A 25,292-nucleotide genomic window follows, 5' to 3' on the forward strand; every position below is an offset into this window, starting at 1 on the left:
TTACCTCTCCCCCTTTGTTCATTTCAGCCATTTGTATGTGTTTTCCCCCAAATATTACTCACTAGCTCTTTTCCCATCTGCGCCCTTGAAAGGCTGCTAATTACAGTAACATAATAGCTAGTATCTATTCTAGGCTTCCTCAAGGCATGATGCATTTTTTTAAAGTTTTACAACTTTATGATGAAAGTACTATTATCCCTTTTTTTAAATGGAGAAACGGATTCAGATTAATAATATTATCAAGTTTATACACCTGTTAAATAGTGGAGCCTAGATTCAAATCCAGTGTCTAACTTTGGAGCCCACACTTAACTGACTGCACTGAGCTGTCTTGACTTTTCTCTGGTTGGCTTTTATTTAAATGTTAGTTCATTAGAAGGTGATTGGAGTCACCTTCTAAATTAAATCAATAATTATAATCTCATATCACTTTGTGCTTATATGGACTTTATCATTACCATCACATACTGTAAGAATTTACAAAGGTAGAGGCTGTTTTGTTTATCTCCTAATCCCATGGTGCCTAGCATTGTGCTTGGCACATACTGAGTAATGCAAGTATTTATTGAGTGAATGAACAAATAGTGTTTTAAAGATTATTTACAATATTTTGTACTTACTTGGGACTACTTCAGCATTGTGATTTACTGAGAAAAATGTGATGTTTACTCTTAGTGTAATTAAATGTTCAGGAACACACCATGAAAAAAGAAAATCCCACTAAATTAGTATTGGGAGATTTTTTTAGAGACTGAAGTTGATATCTGTAAATCTGCTGTTTGGTGCAAAAATTACTGGGTTAGCATACAAAACATTCCATTCATTATATGTATGAATAACATATACATCTGTGTGCCTCTATTTTGCCAAACATTTTCATTACTTGAAGATCTGAACTTTGTTTTTTCCACTTAGTTTGACATCTTGTAAATATGACAGCATAGAGTGCTTGGTTTATTGGTTAAGCAGCTGCTATACAGATTTCTAGACTTGGGTGTGATGGTTTTTGTTAAATATTTTTTAGCCTTTAAAGCTTTCTCCAATGGCTGTTACTAGTTTTTAAAAATACAGAATGCAAAAATTAAATACATTATGCATGCTATTACTTTAAAATTAGACAATTTGAATGATGTAGAAAACTGAAATAAAAAGGGTGCCGCCCCACCAGGCGTGGCTCAGCAGTTGAGCATCGACCTAGGATCCAGGAGGTCGAGGGTTGATTCCTGATCAGGGCACATGCCTGGGTTGCGGGCTCAATCCCTAGTTGGGAGCTCACAGGAGGCAGCCGATCAATGACTCTCATCATTCATGTTTCTCTCTCTCTCCCTCTCCTTTCCTCTCTCTGAAATCAATAAAGATATATTTAAAAAATAAAATAAAAGGGTGTCCACTGGGGGGGGTGCGAGGGGTCATTGGGGGAAAAATGGGGACATCTGTAATACTTTCAACAATAAAGATATATTTAAAAATAAAAAGTGTACCCACTCAAAGTTAATCTAAATTTATATGTGTGTGTGTGTGTGTGTGTGTGTGTGTGTGTGTGTGTGTGTATAGTTTGGTGATTCCAGAAAAGTGTTTATCTGTATTCCCATATATAATTTGCTGTTTATTCCTATTAAGCTGATGGGATTATTAACTCACACCTTTCTTGGCCTTATTCTTTTTCCTTGTTTCTTTGTGGTCTTTCCATATCGACATATGTAAGACTAACTTCTTCCACTATTTATTATTTGTTTGTGTGTATACATGTTTTTATTAACATTTTGAGAAAAAGGGAAAACGTGTTTTGGCATAATTAAGTATATTGAAATATGGTTCTGTATTTTGGAGAGAGTGTGAACCTTGGAATTTGAGAGATTTGACTTTGTGAAAGGTGCTTTTACTCCACTGAGCCTCACTGGCAACATTGTTGGGTGTGTGCTTGGGAGGCAACCAGTCACATCAGTGTTTCTCTCTCTCTCTCTGCCCATCCCTCCCTGCCTTCCACTCTCTGAAAAGCAATGGAAAAATATCGTCTGGTGAAGAGTAACCAAAAAAAAATACTCAACATCATTAACTATCAAGGGACTGCAAATTAAAACCATTTCCCACCCACTTGGATGTCTGTAATAAAAAAGTCAGATGATAATAAGTATTGGTGAGGATGTGGAGAGTTTGGAACCCTTATACACTGCTGGTGGGAATGTATAATGGTAAGACACTTAGGGTAACACTCTGATGGTTCTCGAAATGGTTAAACCAAGAGTTACTGTGTGGCCCAGTAATTCTACACCTATGTATATACCCAAAAGAAATGAAACCATTTGTCCACACAAAAACTTTTACATGAATGTTTATAGCAACATTATTCATAATAGCCCAAAGGTGTGGAAAACCCAAATGTACATCAGCTGATGACTGCATCAACAAAATTATGTATATCCATACAGTAGAATATTATTTAGCCATAAAAAGGAATGGTATTGATACATACTACAGTATGGATGAACCTTAAAAATACACTAAGTGAAAGAAGCCAGTCACAAAGGCTATCATATGCAATTATGTGAAATGTCCAGAATAGGCAAACCACGAAACAAAGTAGATAAGTAGTATCTTATGGCTTGGAGTGGGGAAAAGAGGTGATAGCTAAAAGGTACTGGTTTCTTTCTGAGAAGATGAAAATGTTCTAAAATTGATTATGGTAGCTGATGGTTGTACACATTCATTCATATACTAAAAAGCATTGAATTGTATACACTAAATGGGCAAAGTTGTATGGTATGTAAGTTATATCACCATAAAGCTATTAAATCTTTTATTGTTTTAGTGGGGATTTGAAACGGTATGAGTAGATGTGTGTATTCAATCTAGCATTTTACCTTCAAATTCTAAAATATGCTAAAATGCTACCTAGCTGTATGTTAGATAATTAAGTCACTTACTTTGGAATGACATGAGTGATACCAAGGATTCTGAAAAGGATTTCTTAGTTTAATGTTAAGAAACACAAATCTAGATTACCCTCATTTTACATAGGTACTAGGATATAGTTAATCTGGATACATTGGTCCTTGAAATCTACCTAGATTTGAATCCTACCAGTATTTTATTTTTTTTAAATATATCTTTATTGATTTCAGATAGAGGAAAGGAGAGGGGGGGAGAGAGAGAGAGAAACATCAATGATGAGAGAGTCATTGATTGGCTGTCTCCTGCACGCCCCCGACTGGAGATTGAGCCCACAACCCGGGCATGTGCCCTGACCAGGAATCGAACCCCGATTGCCTGGATCCTAGGTTGACGCTCAACTGCTGAGCCATGCCCGGCTTGGCTACCAGTATTTTATTACTTGTGTCACTACGAGAGGAGAGGGACATATGGAACCTTTGTTTCTGTATCCGAAATAGGATTAAAAACCATCTGCCTCACAGAGAGCTGGCTTAGTAGGAGCTACTGTTTATTGACCACCACCTGTGCACCCAATGCTTGCATTTTATGCACGTTCTCATTCAGTTTTTGTAAAACCATGTGTTCTGCTGCTCATTACATTGTTATTTCTAATAGCTACCAAAGGGAGAAATGAGATGTCTGATAGTAGGAGAATGGTTAAATTACGGATTGACCTATCTCTATATAGAATATTATGCAAATAGTGTCCTACAAAGATTTTTATTTAGTTACTTGGCAATTGATTATCTTAGATAAAAGGGTTATATATTATAATTTCAGGTAAATGAAGAAAAATTCAGTTGGAAAATCTCCAAAATATTCACTGCAGTATAATTTTGCATCATCTATATGATTTTAAAAAGACACTATTTGCTTACATTGAGTGTTGTAATTTGATTATGGAAAATTTTATTCATACACAAAGATAAACTATGGTGAACTTGGATGCACTTCTCATTTTCTTTTTTTCTTTTTTAATATGTCTTTATTGATTTCAGAGAGAGAAAGGGAGAGAGAGAGAGAAACATCAATGATGAGAGTCATTGATTGGCTGCCTCCTGCACTTCCCCCACTGGGGATTGAGCCGGCAACCCGGGCATGTGCCCTGACCAGGAACCAAGATCTCCTGAATCCTAGGTTGGTGCTCAGCCGCTGAGCCACGCTGGCCAGGCACACACCTCTCATTTTCAACAATGATATATGGCCTGTCTTGTTTTGTTTATATCCCTCTACCCTTCCCCTCCTCCACCCCAAGATTTTATAAAATCTCACATATCATATAATGTGTCTTTCCAGTTACAGTGACAACCAAAAATATTCCCTTGTATTTCAAAACACCCTCTTGGTGATAGTTCCATTATCTGTGGGGACCTGCTTTCTGTAGGGCATGAGGTAGAATGGTTTAAGATGTGATACGTCCCTGAATTAGGACTGGTTCCCTAAAGTAGTCTATTAATGTAGATTCCTTGGCCCACCCTCAGGTTTCCTGATTTGGACAGTGGAGTAAGCCCTAAGCATACAGGCGATTTTTTATAAAGGTTTGAGACAAACACCTATCTAGCATAGAATAAGTAAGCTTTTCTTTCTAGTATGATGTTCTTTTCTCTTGTCTGGTTTTGCATGTTAGTCTCTGAAACTTTTCTTCAGGTTTTCCTGGCTACTACCTTATCTTATTTCTCACTGGAAAGCTTTCTCTAACTGCCCTTTGTGCTTCCTCTGTACTTTGTGGTTTACTTGACTGCCTCTTTCCTTGAACTGCTCTCCTTCAGGGAAAGTTTTTCCTTTATATTTTTGTATTTGCATACTACTGCTTGTTAATGTTGAATGAAAGAGGTAAGGAGGAAAGTATAACAGGCAATAAATATATATTCAACTGTATACTTTATATTGGTACCAGTATACTCCTTTCCAGTATATACACTTTCTAGTGTATGTACATACACAACTAGAAAGGAGTAGGACTGTAGTTAGAAATCTGAGGAATAGCTTATTGTAAAGTTGGTAAGAGCTATGTGTGCCTTGAACTCCATTTAGCGCCACTGATATAAAAAGAAGGATATTACAAAGAAATGAATTGTTATGCCTTAGCGAAAGATTGAATATAGAATATGTATACCTATAATAAAACCTGTGCATTAAGATGAGTGCAGTGGTAATACTTATTTCCCCACTAAGGTCAAGATACTGAAAAGATGCATTTTTATATTGTTTGAATTGTTGCAGTATCTGTAGAAGGGGACTTTTTGAGGTATTTCGTCTAGAAACTAGACAAGATGATGCTATGCAAATACCTGTAATACATATTTTATCTTATTTATTAGTTCAAGGAAGAAATCTCTAAACGGTTCAAATCACATACTGACCAACTTGTGTTGATATTTGCGGGAAAAATTTTAAAAGATCAAGATACTTTGAGTCAGCATGGAATTCACGATGGACTTACTGTTCACCTTGTCATCAAAACGCAAAACAGGTATGTTTTTAGAAGACATATAGCTTTAAACTACCAGTAAATGCTTTAGAAATAAAAGTCTTAGCTTTAAAGGGCTTTCTGTTGTGAATTAAGTGGATTAAATTCATTATGTTTTTAAAAAACTGTAATTCGGTAATGCTTACATATTTGATATTTTAGAAGATTCAGCCATATTGAGTCATTATATCTAAATTATTTTAATTCCAGAGTGAGATTTTTGAACAAAGATCAGAGGTAACTCATTTCCTTGGCAAACCACAAATTTATAACTGTATTTCATTAAATCTAAGGCACCATCAATTTTTAAGAGACACCTTTTATGTATCACTAAGAAAAATACTGCCAATTAAGCTGATATATTTTCTTTTCACTTAGAATTTTTATTTTGTACTTAGTGAAAGAGCCTCTTTAGACTTACTTGGATATGGTATTTCACTCTTGTACATACATACAAAGAAAATATACATGAAATAAATTGGCTAAAGCCTTCCTGTCACTACTTTACATTGAGTCTGTCTTTTGAGTCACCCTTTAACTCAGTTATCTGTGTCCATATTTTTCCATATGGGATGAAGCTCTGTACTCTCAATAGAGTTGGTGCAGCATTTCTTAAAAGAGTGCTGCAGTATTTTCTCCAGGAATTTCTTTCAAGCCATTGATACCCATTCTGCAAATTTTTTTTCTGGTTTTCCCCAACAGCAGATAATTGTTTCTCACTGATACGAAATTCATTCCTTCTATTTCTGTTTCTGTGCTTTTCTGTATGCAGTAACTTCATTTTAGTATCTTTCTGAAGACACTTCATATGGTAAATACAACATGGTGGTACAACAGTGTACTTTGTCACTCAGTTGAAGTTATATAGAACATGTGTGTGTAGGCATGACAGTCGTCAGCAATTGTAAGACAGATCCTGATTTTAAAGATGTTAAAATTTAAAAATGTGCATCTTAGAATCAATGAAAGAAGCAGTGAGTGAGAGTCAGAACTCTTAACTGGTATCAGATGGAAGGGATTTCCAATAAAATGTCTTTTTTTTTTAGTTTAATATTAAGTAATAATTATTGTTTGTGTTGATTTTTCAACCTTTTGGTGAAGTGTCTTTATTTTTTACTTTTAACAATTTCAAGAGTCTGAGGAAAAACTGCCCCTCCCCCAACCCTAAAGAACTTAGAAGGGAGTAGATAAAAAGTTTTTTATATAGTTGAGTTTTATGAGTGTGATTCTCTTCTGTGAGGTGACCTATTCTCTTACATAATATGATTGAAAGTAATGAAATATTTATGTATATTATACTTGAGGAGGAGGGGCAATTGAAGTATAGTGTGGTTTTTGTAAGGTTTTACTATGTTTCGTTTCTTTTTTTTTCAGTTTCTTTATTGTTGAGAATATTACAGATGTCCCCTTTTTATCCCCACTGATCCCCTCCACCCCACATCCATCCCACCCCCAGGCTTTCCCCATACCAATGTCTGTGTCTGTGGGTTATGCTTATAAATGTATAAGTTCTTTGATTAATCCCTCCCTACCTTCCCTCTGGATCCCTCAGTCTGTTCCATGCTTCTGTGTCTCTGGATCCACTTTGTTCATCAGTTTATTTTGTTTATTATATTCCACATAAAAGTGAGATCATGTGGTACTTGTCTTTCTCTGACTGGCTTATTTCACTTAGCATAATACTTTCTAGTTCCCTCCATGCTGTGCCAAAAGCTAAAAGGTCCTTCCTCTTTACAGCTGCATAGTATTCCATGGTGTAAATGTGCCACAGCTTTTTTTATCCACTCATCTACTGATGGGCACTTGGGCTGTTTCCAGATCTTAGCTATTGTAAATTGTGCTGCTATGAACATAGAGGTGCATAAGTTCTTTGTGATTGGTGTTTCAGATTCCTTAGGATATATTCCTAGAAGTGGGATCACTGGGTCAAATGGCAGGTCAATTTTTAATCTTTTGAGGAAACTTCATACTGCTTTCCATAGTGGCTGCACCAGTCTGGCATTCCCACCAGCAGTGTTACTATGTTTCTTTATATATGTATTCCTAATACTTAGTTATTTCAGGTTATTTACTTTATGAAAATTTGAGTTGGTCTGGAAACTATTCTGGGTATCAGAATTTCAATGTTCTTTTAAAAATAGTCCCACTGTTCACAGCATGATTTAATTCCCTTTCCTAGGCCTCAGGATCATTCATCCCAGCAAACAAATACCAGCGGAAGCAATGTTACCACATCTACAGCTCCTAATAGTAACTCCACATCTGGTTCTGCCACTAGCAACCCTTTTGGTTTAGGTAAGTGTCTTTAGTCATTTTTATAGGGATTGGGCAAAAATTCCCTTTTTCTAGGGTGGTTTTTATAAAATGACATAATTAACCATTAAGTCACTTTAACACAACAAAAACAAAAACTTCTGTAGCTTCTGTAATTGTTGTAGGTATTAAGGAAGTAGTTGGAAAAATACAGATATACTTGGTTAGCTTACATTTACATTTAGTTAAATAGTCAATAAGTGATACTTTTTAAATTTTATTTTATTATTATTTTTTTAAATATATCTTTATTGATTTCAGAGAGAGGAAAGGAGAGGGAGAGAGAGAGATAGAAACATCAATGATGAGAGAGTCATTGATCAAGCCCGCAACCCGGGCATGTGCCCTGACCGGGAATCGAACCCCGATCTCCTGGATCCTAGGTCGATGCTTAACCGCTGAGCCATGCCTGGACGGGCTAAGTGACACTTTTAAAAAAATTTAAAGTTTTTATTTATTGACTGATTTTAGAGAGAGGAAGGGAGAGAGAGAAACATTGATTTGTTGTTCCACTTAATTATGCATTCATTGGTTGATTCTTATATGTGCCCTGACTGGGGATCGAACCAAAACCTTGGAGTATCAGGATGATGCTCTAACCACCTGAGCTACCCTGCCAGGGCATCATGACACTTCTTTTTAATAATGAAAGAGGTAGTGTATATATACCTGATCTGATCGCCACATAATTGAATCTAAGGAAGAGAAGCTAATTGTTGATAGTAATTGTTGATAAGCTAATTGTTGATTTTCTCATTTGTAAAACAAAGAGATCAGAATGCTTTAGTGATTTTCTTTCTTTCTTTTTTTTTTCTTTCCAATCCTCACCAGAGGATATTTTTTTCCATTGCTTTTCGGAGGGGGGTTAGAAAGAGAGAGAAAAACATGTCAATTGGTTGCCTCCCACATGTGCCCAAACAGGGCCAGGGATTGAGCCTGCAACTGAGGTACGTGCCCTTGGCTGAAATTGAACCCAGAACTCTTCAATCTGAAGGCTCTAACCACTGAGCAAAACTGGCTAGGGCGCTTTAGTGATTTTCTGTCTGAACACACAAAAAAGGACAGGGCCTGGGAGCAAGCTCAGTGGTTATGGATCTCCTGTATCAGCCCAAACCACTTATATCAGTTTTATATACTGAGGTTCAATGGGAAGGTTTTGTTGGGGGAAAACATACTCTGAAACTAACAAAAGTTAAACTAAGTAGATATATGGCTTAATGCTTCTTTCAGTTCTTAGGTTTTATGATGTGTACAGGGGAGGGAAGTTGGGGGATTGGGTGAAAAAGGTGAAGGGATTGAGAAGTATAGAATGATAGTTACAAAATAGTTAAGGGGATGTAAAGTACAGCATAGGAAATATAGTCAATAATATTGTAATAACTATCTATGGTGCCAGGTGGGTACTGGAAATATCAGGGGGAGCACTTTGTAAAGTATATGATTGTCTGACCACTGTGTTATACACCTAAAACTAATTCAAAATAATATTGAATGTAAACTGTAATTGAAAAAAATAATTTTTTTAAACGTGCAATTTTCATACATCAAGGATCATACCTTTTATCCCTTCCAGAAAAAGTTTTTTAATGATTTAGTTGTGTGCTAAGTACGTTGGAAACATTTAGGGCATGGCATGAATTCACATTTGCTTTGTAAAAAATGCTGCTTTTCTAAAACGGTCTTAGGCTTCATGTGTCTCTCTGGCTTCAGACAGATGAGTTTTTTTGTTTTTTAAAATATATCTTTATGGATTTCAGAGAGAGGAAGGGGGAGAGAAAGAGAGAAACAGCAATGATGAGAGAGAGTCATTGATCGACTGCCTTCTGCACACCCCCTACTAGGAATTGAGCCCGAAACCCAGGCATGTACCCTGACTGGGAATCAAACCGAGATCTCCTGGATCATAGGTTGATGCTCAACCGCTAAACCACGCGGGCAGGGCAAGGCAGATGAGTTTTATATGGCAAAATTATTAACACGAACAATCCAGAGAGATTAGGTTGAAATTATTTAGTGTGCAGACCCATGAAAGCTATTGTTGAGGTGTAAATCTCTTCCCACTTCCCTCATTTTATAGGCAAAGAAATGAAAGCCTAGAGAGGCTTTTAGTTAATTTGTCTGATGCCATACATCTCCCTAATCCCTTTATTTTTAATTTTATTCCCACCCCCTTCTCTCAGTTACTCCATTTACTCTGTATATTCAGATTTTCTTTTCGCTGCCTCTTCTCATCTTTAGGCCTATCCCATGTGTAAAAGCCACATAATCTTACTCCCACCCATTATCGTGCTTCCTTTCTCAGCTGCCTTTGAAAAAGGCATTTTCTCTTTTCTGTCAGTGTTTTCCTTTCACTAAGTTTGCTGTGCCCTATTTTGTGGCCCTATCACTTTACTGAAAATTCCCTTGATAGGTCACCTCTGACCTCTTTGCTTTTCTTTTGCTCTATTTATTTTCCTTGAGTGACATTATTCCAACTGTATATCCTGGTGACTCTCAAATCTGTACCTTAACCTGCATCATATCTAACTCCATGCCTTGTATTTAACTCTCTTGGCTATTATCTAATGTTCTCTAAGCACTTTAGCTCTTGTATATGTCTCCTCACAAAGCAAAGGAAAACAATACAAATGCAAACACTCATCTTGCCCCTTAAACCACTACCTCTCTCCCACCAAATCTCTTTGAGCCATAGCCTCTCCTCTCTCCCATTGCATGCATTTATTGCTACCTCCTTGATGTAGATTCTCAACTTTTTAAACCTGTAATGTTTGCTCTGGGTCATTTCCACATTATCATGAGAATAAGAACATCTTAAGTGATTATTCTGCTTTATCCCTTGTCTATCTCTCCGGTCTCATTTATTTTCTTTTTAAAAAAAAAAATGTTTTCATTGATTTCAGAAAGAGGAAAGGGGAGAGGGATAGAAACATCAATGATGAGAGAGTGTTGTTGATCAGCTGCCTCCTGCATGCCTCCTACTGGGGATGGAGCCCACAACCCAAGTATGTGCCCTGACCGGGAATCGAACCGTGACCTCTTGGTTCATAGGTTGTCGATCAACCACTGAGCCATGCTGGCTCCATCCTTATTTCTTACACATCTCAACAGTTACATTAGTCAGGATAGGCTACCCTGTGGTAATAGATAACCCCAAGCTCGGTGGCTTATTACCACAAAGCTTAATTTCGTCCTGCAGAGCTTTCTCTCATGTTTTTCACTGGCCAGTGAGGCCCCATCTACAGTCTTCAGGGATTCAAGCTAACATAATTCTGCCATCTTGTAGCTGTACTACTTGGAACATTGCAGAAGACACAGTTAAAGAGTCTTAAGCTGGACAGTCTGTGCTTTCGCCAGAAGTGACACCCATCATTTCTTGCCGTCCTTTGGCCATAACTAGTCACTTGGGCCTGCCAACTGCAAAAGAAATACAAGGCTACACGATGAATGTTTAGTGAGCACTGTTCTCTGTCACTCCAGTCGTACTGAATTTTTTGCTGTTTCAAGGATGCATCAATAATTATATTTATCTCTATACTTTTTGTATATAATGTTTGTTTTGCCTAGTATTAAATCTTCTCCCAGCGCTCTCCACTTCTTCTTGCCAACTTACTCGTTCTCCACACTTATTAAGTGTCCTCTTGTGGGAAAGCAGCGATCCCACTCAGGCAGGTAATACCATAACACCCTGTGACTCTGTTGAAGTACTTCTCTGCAATCGTTTTTCTTATCTGATTAGATTGAGTTCTCACGGTAGTTCTTGTGTCTTTCTTATCAAACCTTATTCCCAGCATGTAGCACAGTCCCTGCCATATGTCGGAAGTGCTTAGAAAGGAAGGAATGAATGCATTTGGTTGGTTATGTAATTTTACAAAGTTAATGTGTGGTGATAAGCACTTACCATCCTCTTGGTCTATTTTTTTCTCCATGATTTCATTTTATTGTATGTCCTGGTTTTTTCTCTCCTTGATTGGCAGCAGCTCTGCTCTATCCAGAGTTTATAGATGAATTGCTAAATTTAAACTAGTCTTCTGCAAAGAGATTGTTAGAAGTACAACCCAGTGCATATTTATCATTTCTTTCTTGCTTTAGCTGGCATATTCTGGGGTGTTCTTTTGACACCAGCCAATTTTCCAACTCCACATGGGTGTCCAATACTTCAATTCTGATACTATCTACCAGGAGTTAATGTCACATTCTGCAAGTTAAAGGGTCGAGTCCCAAGACTGCTCCTACTTAAGATAATAGTCCAAATTCCAGACCACCTCCACTTCTGACAAGCAGGCTATAAATTCCCTCCTCAGGTTTGATAATTTGCTAGAACAGCTCACAGAACTCAGGAAGACACTTTACTTATGTTGACCAGTTTATCATGAAGAATACTACTCAGAATTAGACAAATGGAAAAGAAGCATAGGGCAAGGTATGGGTTTGGGGGAGAATGCAGAGCTTCCATGCCCTCTTTGGACATGTCACTCTAATAGTATCTGGATGTCTTCACCTACCTGGAGGCTCTCTAAATCTCATTGCTCAAGAGTTTTTACAGAGCTTAAACTCTAGCCTCATCTCCTTCCGTAGAGGGTGGTGGAGATAGGAATTTTTCAGCTTTGTTATAATCTTAAGGAACCAATGTCGTATATATGGTCCGTTGTTGACCAAAATGTCAGTTATGTGGCATGTGACTATATTTTTGTATTTGAAATATATATTTGATGGCTTTATTACTTAAACCTAAATATCAGAGTGAATACATTTTTGGCTAATTTCCATTTTAGAAATTAAACATGTGTTTATGAAGTTAATAGAAATTCTGTTTTTGCTTTTAAATGGTTTTCTGTAATGGACTATTTTATTGATTCACTTAATATTTTTGCATCTTCATTTTGTAGCGTAGTCTTGTTAATGGTAAAGTTTCTGACTTTTATTTATATGTCTTTTCCCCTTTATTATCCTAGGTGGCCTTGGAGGACTTGCAGGTTTGAGTAGCTTGGGTTTGAATTCTACCAACTTCTCTGAACTACAAAGCCAGATGCAGCGGCAACTTATGAACAATCCTGAAATGATGGTCCAGATCATGGAGAATCCCTTTGTCCAGAGCATGCTTTCAAATCCTGACCTGATGAGGCAGTTAATTATGGCCAATCCACAAATGCAGCAGTTGATTCAGAGAAATCCAGAAATTAGTCATATGCTGAATAATCCAGATATTATGAGACAAGTATGTGGAATGTTCTTTCAGTCCATTTAGCTAGAATATATTTACTTTATTATACAATTTTTTATGCCTAAAAAGCTTGTCCTATATGTATGGCTAAGCTAAAAAAGGAAATCCTAATCTTTGTTCAGTAAAACTCAACAAAGCACTAATTTGAACTGTTTGAATTTTCTACTATATTTCAAAGATCTTTGTAAATAGTTACCCTGCAGATTTAAGAAACAAAAAGAGTTCAGTTCAAGAGATGGGCATTCACTTATTGTAACAAGGTGCTTCTTTCTTTAATTATTTGAATATTAGCTTGCTTTATGAGGTGAAATCCAATAGGAATTATTTTTAAAATAATTTTCTGATTTAAATATTGAAGATTGATAATTCATAGAATTAGAAAACTTTATAAAATTAGCTGTAGCAGTTAATAACTAAAGTAACTCATGTATGTTATAGTGCCTTTTTTTTTTAATGGAAATCTCCTTAGACATTGGAACTTGCCAGGAATCCAGCAATGATGCAGGAAATGATGAGAAACCAGGACCGAGCCTTGAGTAACCTGGAAAGCATTCCGGGGGGATACAATGCTTTACGGCGCATGTACACGGATATTCAGGAACCGATGCTGAATGCTGCACAAGAACAGGTGAAACACTGGCTCCGAGGCTCCGGCTAAGGGGTAGCTTCTGTTTTAACACTAATATGTGTGTGATTGAGAGCTACTTTTATATGGGGAATGTGATTTTCATTAAAAAGTTTCATATCTGGCCCTGGCTAAGTAGCTTAGTTGGTTAGAGAGGCGTTCTGATACGCCAAGGTTGTGGGTTCAGTCCCCAGTCAGGGCACATACAAGAATAAACCAGTGAATGCATAAATAAGTGGAACAACAAATTGATGTTTCTCTTTTCCTTCCTCTCCCTCTCTAAAACTCAGAAATTCAAAAAACTTTAATATCTCTTACTTAAAAGCTTATTTTTTACGATTTTTGTGTTTTCTGTTACAGTTCGGTGGTAATCCATTTGCTTCCTTAGTGAGCAATACATCCTCAGGTGAAGGTAGTCAACCTTCCCGTACAGAAAATAGAGATCCATTACCCAATCCATGGGCTCCACAGGCTTCCCAGAGTTCATCAGCTTCTAGTGGCACCACCAACGCTGTGGGGGGCACTGGTGGTAATACTGCGAGCAGCACTCCTGGGCAGAGTTCTGCACCAAGTTTGGGGCCTGGAGTAGGAGGTATGTTTATAACAACTCAGTTCTTTGTTGTCCTCAGTTATTTGAATAACAAAAACTTTTCTTAATGCTGTTATTCTTTGTGCTTTTGTGTGTGTGTGACAAGTAGCTTTTTATGAACTACCTTTTCATGTTGTAAAGTTGTTTGTTTTTTAAAGAAAGCTTTAAATATGTAATGATTAGTTGTGTGCATTATAGTAGTGACAATTACTGGGGATTTTCAGAGGCAGTTTTGTGTGTTAGTATTCTCATAAGATGGTTTGGGAGAAGTAGGTGGTCAGTTGTCTCATTTCAGTATTAGGAAAACCAAAGTGCATAAGGAATACAGTTACCTGTGTACTTTAGTCTGGTTGTGTATTCTAGATCAGTAGATTCTCAAACTCTAGTCCTGAGACCAGCATTAAACAAACTGCATCAGAGCACCTGCCAGGTTTGTTAAAAATGAGATTCCCAGACCCTAACCTCATGGATCAGAATCTTCCACAGTGGGGTTAAGATGAGTGTTTGTATAAAGCTGCTGGAGAGTCTAGTGTGTGAGGAGGTTAGAAATTTACTTTTGGTTATTTTTTTTAGACTAGACTCAATAAATGGATGTTCTTTTCTCAACTATTCTGATATTTACATCATAAGATTAGGTCTACTAACATCAGTAGCCAGAGTGATGACTTTAGTCCTAGTACTTGGCATATAAATGAGAAGAAATGAAAGCATGAGGCCACTTCCTTAAGATGAGAGGGGGACTGGGTATATTTTAAAAGATGCCTGTGTCTTGGCAGAGAAAGTGCAAAGGTGAGATGCTGGATAAAGAATTTAAAAAACTCATTACTGAGGGAAGAAATCAGAATAGGGAGACTAATTGGTTGTCACAGTGGTACATATTCTTTTGTAGAATACAGTGGGTAACATATTTCTGGATATAACAACTTTTATAAAAATTAAATAACAATTTTTAAAAATTGAGGTATAATTGACATAACATGTTTCCAGTGTACAATATAATGATTTGGTATCTGTGTATTACAAAATGATCATCACAGTAAATTTAGTTAATATCTGAAGAAATAGTATTTTTAAGTCAAGAAAAAAATCCTGTTCTGTATTTTACTTACTGCCTATCTGATTTTTAACAGTCTTTTGAGAGAAATGCTTTATTCACATTTTAAAGGTCTTACAGGAACAATGATTTAATCAGATTTCCTGACAAATGAATTGCTTTTTCTACTATAACATGGTTTTCTACCGTAACAACTTTTGTCTAGCCAACAAATAATCAGTTTAACAGCTTTTTACGATACTGTATTTAAAGCAGGGGTACAAATTTTTCTTTAGGACCTCTTTGCAGGTCAAGAGGCAAAATCAAGAATACTACATTATGAGAGAAAACAAATTTTTGCAAGATTTTTTAATGATGGAATTCAAAATATAATAATTGGGTATAATATATTTTCATACATATTTACAAGTGAAAGTGGAATTTTTTTCTAGGGATGACATTTTGCTTACTTGGCATTCACATAGTTCCCTCTTGGCAAGATCATTTGCAAATGTTCATCTGTTAGTACTGATACATAATTTTGACCATATCCAGTTTTTGCTTAAATTGACTATAGAACTTAACCTTTTCATTAGATATGATTTTACTGTGAATGCTACCAGAATGTTTAAATCCATAAACTTTCCTTTATTTGGTATATGTTGGGCCATGTAGTTAAGGAGATCTTAGTTTTAAAATTCTTTATTAATTCAATTGATAAGTAATATGTGTACTCATCAGTAATTGCTAAAGTTATGCGCTGTGTATACTATAGTTTTAAAACTTTCACTTTTGCTTACATATCTTTTTCTTGATACAATGTTTTTTTTAAAAAACAAACTTTCAGCTAGTATGTTCAACACCCCAGGAATGCAGAGCTTGTTGCAACAAATAACTGAAAACCCACAACTTATGCAAAACATGTTGTCTGCCCCATATATGAGAAGCATGATGCAGTCACTAAGCCAGAACCCTGACCTTGCTGCACAGGTGAGTTTGTAATTGTATTGAAAAGGACTGTGCAATGTGAATTGAAATAGCCTAATCAAATAATTGTGATTTTTGGCGTATTTGTGTTGTGTGCTACCTTAACACACTAGAAAAAGGAGGTAAACTGCATCTCCACCTGTTTGGACAGTTTCTTTGCAGCTTTGTCTCTCCCATTCACTGGCTAGAAGTGCAGGTTTACTTTGTATGTACATATGTTGATTTAGGAAATGAATACAAAAGTTTTGGATTGCTTCCTTTTTTGAAGATATATTCTTTTGTGAAATGTACGTCTTGAAAGTAATTAAGAACAGTGTCAGTACACTTGAAATACTTTTATGGATTAGATCACACAGTTTCCAAATGTAAGAGTCATTTTCAAATGGCTGTTATAAAATAGCCTGAAATTGTTTACTAAAGGCAGAGAGATTTGTGGGAATGGTGTTCTCATTCTTTCCATTATGGATCCCTCACCACCAAGTTTGTATAGTGGTCCTTTATTTATTCTTTCCTAACTTGTTACTAAAGAGACCATAACAAAAAAATTCATGGATATCCACCTTAGCTGAATATTCAGGATCACTTTGGGAACTTCCCATCCAGAGAGATTCTGGTATAACTGCATTGAGTCTTTTTTTCCCTTTAACCCCCAAGTTCCCTAGATGATTCTGATGTACCCCTAGGTTAAGAACCACTGGTCCTGTAAAACCTTGGAGAATATGCAACAAGCCTCAATCACCTGTAGTTTACATTTCCTATTTTTTTTAAATGCCTTCTGTAGAGTGTTAGGAATTTAAAATAGTTTCCTTTATAGTTTGTTTCAATTTCTAAAACTTTGAAAGCTTTTAAAGATAATCACTTTCATCATTATGTTGAATGCAATGGTTTTTATTTCCTAAAGTCTACATTCTTAATTGATTCAAGGATATAGCAGGTATCTCGGAGCTGTATTCCTTAGCAGTAACTTCTGCCCTCTTAAAAAATTTGTGGAATTGAAAATAGAGCCTGGCCAGGCGTGGCTCAGCAGTTAAGCATCGACCTAGAATCCAGGTGATCGAGGTTCAATTCCTGGTCAGGGCACATGCCCGGGTTGCGGGCTCGATCCCCAGTCGGGGATGTGCGGGAGGCGGCTGATCGGTGACTCTCATCATTGATGTTTCAGCTGTCTCTTTCCCTCTCCCTTCCTCTCTGTGAAATCAATAAAAGATATATTTTTAAAAAAGAAAATAGAGAACATGTTTTTGGGTGAATTTTTATATACTCTTAATTTTGTATATTGTAGGTACATTTACTAAAAGATTGTTTTATTCATAATCAAATTGTCAGACTGGATATATTAGTATTAAATGCCACACTTTACTGTGATTATTGCACTTTAAAAAATATGGAATTATATATGTAGAGTGATCTTGTTTTTATGTTTTTAAATGTATATTTGACTAAAAATTAACATTGAATGTGCATTTTGCTTTAAAACTTTAACAAGCACATTCCAGCAATTTTTACTAACAATTCTACATTTATGAAGTGACTTGAGCACTTTGCTCTATTGTATTTTTACTTTAAAGTAAAATGTTGACAAAGAAAGCTAGGTATGAATGTCTGTTATTATAGATATTTTAGAAACATTTACAATGTACTGTGATTATTTAGCAGATTAAAGTTTGTAGTTCTTCTTATTTTGATGTTTAGATATTTCAAAAAAGTCTGAGTGTAAGAACTGTATTATTATATAAACAGGTAAGTTAGGAGACATGTCCTAATCAATTTTCTGAGGAAGAGTAAGTTTAAGGTGATACACTTTTTCAAATAACACGAATTCTGGAAGATAACTGTGACAACTTCATTAATATGTTTATAATAAAAAAGCATTTGGAGCCAATAAAGAAGCAGGTTTGTTGATCTCAAGCAGGTATTACTTTATTTACTGTGAATTTATTGGTCACTTTGAAATAAATACTATTTATCCATAAAACATGGACTTTTTCCTGCTCTAGGTACCTATTTAAAAAATTAACTAATCTACTTTGTAGCAATAGATTACTAATGGAGGGAGAGAGGAATTCTCTCCACTTCCAACATTTACATATAATTACTTCAAATATGGTTGACTACGTGAGGGCAAGGATCAGTTCCCCCAACTTTGGGCCAGTAAATAGACTGCCAGTAAGTCATTGTTCATGCTTCCCTTTGGAGGAAAATGGATAAAAATTTGTCTTTTTCAAAGCTGTGAGAATGTATTAGTTTCTGGTTATACTGATTGTGTATTGTAATTTTATTTTCAGGTATCTAGCATCATGTAATATTCACCTTGACTTTTTAATTCTAATACCTATTGAAGGTTAGGGGACATGATACTTTTCTCATCTCTGGTGATAGTGAAGTGAAATCCAGAGGCTAATCTTGGTGTTCTCAAATGGATTTGCATCTTTCAGGTCTTAAAGTATCTTAATACTTGCCCCAGAAATCTGTTGGTGCTAGTCCTGGGCTGATTTTCACCTAGTAGCTCCGTTTCTCTGGCAAGGTGGTTGCTGTTCTGTGCTGTTATTTTTCTGGACCTAATGTTAGCTGTCTTGTAGTAGGCAGGTAGATATAGTGGTTCCAGATTTGGACTTTCTGTGTGCTTGCCACTTGTGTGTAGAGGTGTCTAAGCAAGCTGAGTATAGTTTCATGTATTGTTTATTTCATCAGTGTAGCAGAATACGTATCTCCATGAATGCCAGTTATTCCCATTTTTCTTTCTTTCAAGGGCAGGTACTCACCCTTGCTCAAAGAAAAGCCTACAAAAATGATTGCTCTTATTTTTTAGGATATTGCATGTCATTATCATAATCACCATTCTCATTGAGAGAGAAGATGCCTTTTTATTTTTTCTTTGGAGATCACTCTTGTGGACAGTATCTTCCCTTTTTTATTCATGTTCTACCTTTCTCCTTTTTAAGTGCCAGGTTAGGCACTGGAGGAAGATAGACTATTAAACAAGGTACATTACTTGTTTCAGATATTTCCAGTTAAAATTGTTTGAACACTTGCCCCATAGATGATGCTGAATAATCCCCTATTTGCTGGAAATCCTCAGCTTCAAGAACAAATGAGACAACAGCTCCCAACTTTCCTCCAACAAGTGAGTAAGAAAAAGATGCTAGCTATCTTCGGTAATGATTTGCTTGAAAAAGTTTGATGATAAACATTTTTCTTTGCCCTTTGGCTGATAGCAAAACGAAGAATAGAGTCTGATAATGCTGTCATTTCACAGGGAATTCAGCTTTGTCTTACCTGAGCCCCGTTTCACTGCTGATACTTTGCTTTTGCTTATATTTCTTAATTTCTGAGGAAAGGACCACTTTGGTTTTGCTTTTGAGGACTTAGGATTTTGAATGCTTTGTTAATACATACGCCATTTCCTTTCATTTTACTAACTTTGAAGTGCTTCATTGTGTCATGTTATGCATTATTATTTAACTATTCTTGAGTAATTGGAAAGAGCTACCCTATCCTATCTTATAGGTTTGGTTTCTTTGTAATGTTTTGATTTCTCCAAATTAATAGAATGCCTGTTTTTCAAGGGGTAGATCTCATTTCCACAAACTCGGAATTAGCAAGATTAAAATTGTCAGTGTTGTCATATAAGGAAGATTTTATTATTAAAAAGTACCGAGATTGCCATGGTATTTTATTATTTACAAAGATAGAAAAGAAGTTAGTGTTGGTGTTATGAAGTTAGTCTTGGTATTTATAAGGCTTTAAATATTATGTAGATAATTCTCAGGCCTGTAAGCCATTACCCAAGATTCTTTAGTGCTCTTGATCTATTGTAATGATTCAAGCCTATCTATATTGGTCAGTCAGGTGGTGTATATTTGGAAGTAGTGAAGCTGAACTCAGGACATATGTATCAACTTCAAATTTGGAACTTGTTTTAGAGTATAGTTTACTGCTAAAATTGTTACATCAGCAACAGATAACACTTGGTCAGGAGAAATATGTGGCTTTCACCGTATTACCATGTTACATTAACTGTGCCTTGTGGAATTGTCTCTTTGAAATAATATTTTTATCTTCTGTTGGAGAAAGGGAACAGTTGTGGCTTCCAGGGAGCTCCTAATTGTCTTTTATTATGAAAAAATGGCTTTTGTGATGGATTTGGGAGATCTAGTAACAACGTGCACCCTAGGTTTGCTGTTAAAGAGGAGGTGCTTGTGTTTATTTTGGGAAAGAAATATGGATTATCAGTGTCTAGCAGTATGGTTTTTTATTTTCTCCAGAAACATAGGAAAGAAAACATTTAAGTTTTACCTTCACTGATTGTAATCCCTCAATAATCACTGGTTTTCTTTCTTCCTTAGATGCAGAATCCTGATACATTATCGGCAATGTCAAACCCTAGAGCAATGCAGGCCTTGTTGCAGATTCAGCAGGGTTTGCAGACATTAGCAACAGAAGCACCCGGCCTCATCCCAGGGTAGGCTTATTTGAGGGAGATATGAAAGTGCACAATACTTACTTTCTCTCTTGGAGAACTTTCAATTTACTATCAGTTTGCCTTTTTTTTTGAGATTGTTTTGTTTTTAAAATACTTTTATTGCTTTTTGTTTTTTTGAAAAGAAGGGAGAGGGAGAGAAACCATGTGAGAAACATCAATTGGCTGCCTCCTGCATGCCCCCTACTGGGGATCTAGCCCAAAATCCAGGCATGTGTCCTGTATCCTGACCGGAAATGGAACCTGCGACCCTTTGGTGCATGGGACGATGCTCAACCAACTGAGCCACACTGCCAGGGCTGTTGAAGTTGTTTTTCAGACAACTTTCAAAGTTAAAAGAAGCTCTCTTTTGGCTAATATTATGTTAAAATGTGACTGATTTATTACCAGCTGGCCTGGTCTGACCTCTTGTTTTGCAGGAATTTAGGTTTATTATCTATTTGTCCTTTCCCTAGGTTTACTCCTGGCCTTGGGGCATTAGGAAGCACTGGAGGCTCTTCAGGAACCAATGGCTCTAGCTCTGCTCCTAGTGAAAACCCAAGTCCCACAGCAGGAACCACGGAGCCTGGACACCAGCAGTTTATCCAACAAATGCTGCAGGCTCTTGCTGCAGTAAATCCTCAGGTACTGATTCTTTTCTGCTCACACTTTGCATTCCTTAATGTTAGAAATCCCCTCCCCCTCTCGAAAGAAAAAGAAAACAAGTGGCAGTCCTTTAGGGTTTAGACTGTAATCAGAGTACATACAATCTTAAGAGTATTGATTCTAAAGTAGGCATTACAAAACTTATTAACTTTGGTACTATTAGACACTAAAAGAAATGTTTCAGTTGTAGAGAAGAAATGCTAAAACTTTGCTGTGTTTTTTAGAAGGTGCTTTTAAAAATGCATTCTTATTTGGAGTTTTATTTGAAAATTATTTAAAAATATGTTAATTTTATAGAAGTTTGTCAGGGAGGAATAAGGAACTCGGTTATCCCAAATAATTCCTCAACCAACCATATTCTATCTAGTCTTTGTATTTTGACTTAAAAAATAAAAATCCTAACTACCTCACTCTACCCACTACTACGTCCTGTGGCAACTTGTGCTACATAAATGCACCTCACAAATATGTCTAAAAAATGTGGGTTCATAATTATGTTTTTGCATCTGGAGATATTTTTTGGCTTTACAAAGATGATTGCAGTTCAAACCTTTTATAGTAGGTTTTCGCCAAACTTCTGCATGGCAAAAATATAGCATGGTTTCTGATTTTTAAGTCTTACTAAAGACAGTAAACAGGGCAGGGTTTTATCTTATACAAGTATTTGTGTCCCCAATACCTAGCATAACTTCTGATTCAGTAAATATTCATGGACTTAATAAAAAAAAAAAAGATTTTAGGTATTGGACAGAGTTGTTGTATAAGTTGATAATCTGTAGGCCTCCTCATTATCAGATTGGCCAGGGTTGATTGATCATTTATGTATTTTTGTCTTGCCTCATTTCTGAAGAAAGGTATGATGCAGCTGAATTGTCAGAAGTATAGTCCGGGCCTGAAACTGGAACTCTTTTCTGAAGACTTTGACCAGTGAAGAAATTGAACCACATTTTAAGGCTCATTAGAACTTCAGAATTTTATACATGAGAACATTGGCTTTTATAATTACCCAGTTGGTCAATAGCTACAAAATAAATCATCTAATTCTAAACTATTTACATATACAGATTTCCTGCTTGTTCATGAACTTCTTAAATACATGTAAAATAATGGTTGAGGTTTTTTAAGATATTTTTTTAAGTATGTGATCTATTTGACATGATTGTTTAGGTATAAATTTAGACTACTTAAAATAACAAAAAAGTGCTAGTGGACTTTCAGATATGTTGAAAATGTTTCAAGAGAGAGAGGCCAGAGGTCATTGCTTTTGTGGCTCAAGTTTTGGTTTTTTTTTTTCTTTAACAGCTACAGAATCCAGAAGTCAGATTTCAACAACAACTGGAACAACTCAGTGCAATGGGATTTTTGAACCGTGAAGCAAACTTGCAGGCGCTGATAGCAACAGGAGGTGATATCAATGCAGCTATTGAAAGGTTACTGGGCTCCCAGCCATCATAGCAGCATTTCTGTATCTTGAAAAAATGTAATTTATTTTTGATAACGGCTCTTAAATCTTTAAAATACCTGCTTTATTTCATTTTGACTTTTGAATTCTGTGCTGTTATAAACCCAATATGATGCATTTTACAGTGGAGTGCAGTAAGATAATGTGGGTTTCTGTTCTTTTCCTTCTTGTTGAACAATGGGAATCAATGCTTTTCATTTAAAGCTACTGCATGCATCAAACACTTCTGCATTTATTGTAATTTTTTTAAAAACATCACCTTTTATAGTTGAGTAAACAGATTTTTGTCCTGCACCTGTCCAGTTTATTTGCTTTTAAACATTAGCCGATGGTAGTAATTTATGTAGAATAAAAGCATTTAAAGGAAGCAAATAATTTGCGCTCTATAATTTGTGGTTACAATATTGCTTATTGTGACTTTGGCATGTATTTTTGCAAACAAAATGCTGTAAGATTTATACTACTGACAGTTTTACTTTATTTGTATACAATATATCATGCACATTTGGGACTGCATTTCTAGAAACATACTGCAGTAGATTATCTGAGCAAAACACTTGTAACTAAAGAAACTAAAGATAAGGAAATACTTTAAAGTTAAGTATTTCCTAATTGTGTAGAATCTTACAGCATCTTTGATAAACATCTTTCAGCAAAAGTGCCAGTTAGGTTTGTTGAATATATAGTAGAAAAGCTCATTCTGGTTATCTCTTTAGGGACATTTAATTGTACAGACAACATAATGTAACATCGTCTCAGCGTTCACTGATTGATTGTACGTTACCCTACTTTTTGTGCAAAACGAAGGAGCACTGTAATGTAACCCAAAAGTGCATTTGCCTAGGACTTTTCAGCTTCTCCCATAGGTAGTTTAACAGGCATTACAGGTTGTAATTGAAATGTTTCTTTCACTGAAAGTGTCTTGATGTTTTAGTTATTTTTAATCGCCATATAAAAATAGAACTAACTTTTGGGTTTATTAGATTTCTCATGCACAGGCAATACATGAATTTAAAATGATTTGTGAGCTACTTGTTTCTGAAGTGTTTCGGTAGTTTATTAAGAAATAGTTAAATATTGTGCTTTCCAGAACCTCAGAGAAGGGGAGCAGGGGGGAGGGGGCGGGGATCTATCCTGGACTGGGCCAGCCTAAATAATACTGGCAACCAAGGTTCTGTTAGGATTTCTGTGCATATAATGTAGTAAACAAGTATCATTCAGGGGTGAAAAACAAGAGCCGTTTTAACAATGTTGAGTACATTTGGCTGTTCTACAGCCTTTTTCTTTCCTCCTCAGAGAAGTTCTTTTTTGCCTAACTCAAATTGTTGGTGTGGTACATTCCTTTAGGACCAATTAAAACATAACTTCGGGTCAGTAATATATTTGGCTGACTCTGGTTCAGTATTCTCTTAGGTCATTATAGTCTCTCATGTACAGGAAATTAAAATGTTGAAGTTACCTAAAATGAGTTCAGACCAATAAAATCAAGGGAAATACAAGTTGAATTCCATTACTTCTGTAAGTTGCTTGCTATTAAAATGGGTCAAGAGGTCAGGTTGCCCACCAGCCGTGTACTGTTCTGACACTTTCCCCAGGAGGAAAACATGTATGAAGGTCAAGATGAAGGCATGGCTAGAGGAAGTTGTTGAGGATGATATTCGTGTGTCTTTGTTCTCTCTGCCTTATGCCTCCGTCTGGTTTAAAAACTTGTACTGGCCAATGGTGTGGTATACAGTGTGGGATAGTGTCATAACTAATTTGACAGTTTATTAATCACAAAATAACAATAAATCTCTAGCTTTTACACTTGGCTTGTCTTGCTTCTTTTGTAGAAAGAAAAAGATGTCTTTTCTTTCTTTGACCATGTCTTTTAAAGACCTGATTTATCATGCTTTAGATTATTCTTTATTAATTTTTAAAGTTTTCCTAGTTAAAATATGTGCACACACTGTACTGGGACAATAGGTGACCTGGGCTCCGCTTTTTTTTTTTTTTTTTTGGTACCTGACTAGTTGATTGAGAGAAAGCATCATGATTTCTTTATTATAAAAGTGGTGATGAAGCCTGTGTGGCACGCTGGCCTGGGTAATCTCCTCAGTACCTTTCAGCTGCTGCAGTGGTATGATTTTGTTGTTTGTTTCTAAGACGTTTATCTTAGATCTGAAGATCTTTTAAGGAGTTCAGAATACTTAAAATTCTCAAGAGCATTAAAAAGACACTTAAAATACTATAGGCTTAGGTTGTTCTCATACTGGATTATTACACATTGAATAAAGAATGGGGTGGTGAAAATAATATTTCAGGATTTTATTTCCCAAGTGGAATATTTGTGATATCTTCAGCTAGCCTCTGTGTATTCCGAATTGGAGTTTGACTTGGCTTGAGTATAGTAACGAAAGGGGCCTTTTGTTTGGGGAGACAGTATTACTTTGTTAACGTAATAGGCAAATTCCAGCAAAATAGGACAGATAAAAATGTCACTAACATTTATGATAAAAGTGAAGCTAGGCTACGTGTCTGTGTGCTTGACCAAAAC

General features: G+C 36.1%; 1 protein-coding gene across 2 annotated transcripts in view; it reads left to right on the forward strand.

Moving 5' to 3' along the window:
- The window catches only part of UBQLN1 (ubiquilin 1), a 32,057-nt gene extending 7,497 nt beyond the window's left edge, over positions 1-24,560 (forward strand). The window contains exons 2-11 of one of the 2 annotated variants that reach the window (XM_081152231.1): positions 5,253-5,404; positions 7,581-7,696; positions 12,667-12,929; positions 13,405-13,563; positions 13,921-14,152; positions 16,030-16,172; positions 19,210-19,293; positions 20,516-20,631; positions 21,105-21,273; positions 22,597-24,560. In XM_081152231.1, coding sequence (XP_081008357.1) covers positions 5,253-5,404; positions 7,581-7,696; positions 12,667-12,929; positions 13,405-13,563; positions 13,921-14,152; positions 16,030-16,172; positions 19,210-19,293; positions 20,516-20,631; positions 21,105-21,273; positions 22,597-22,749 — 1,587 coding nt within the window. In that variant the 3' untranslated portion in view covers positions 22,750-24,560. The remainder of the gene's footprint in view (positions 1-5,252; positions 5,405-7,580; positions 7,697-12,666; positions 12,930-13,404; positions 13,564-13,920; positions 14,153-16,029; positions 16,173-19,209; positions 19,294-20,515; positions 20,632-21,104; positions 21,274-22,596) is intronic. The other variant, XM_081152232.1, reaches the window with a different exon arrangement.
- The last annotated feature ends 732 nt before the right edge of the window (positions 24,561-25,292 follow it).

This window comes from Miniopterus schreibersii (genome assembly GCF_964146895.1).
Source record: "Miniopterus schreibersii genome assembly, chromosome: 11".
Taxonomy (NCBI): Eukaryota; Metazoa; Chordata; class Mammalia; order Chiroptera; family Miniopteridae; genus Miniopterus; species Miniopterus schreibersii.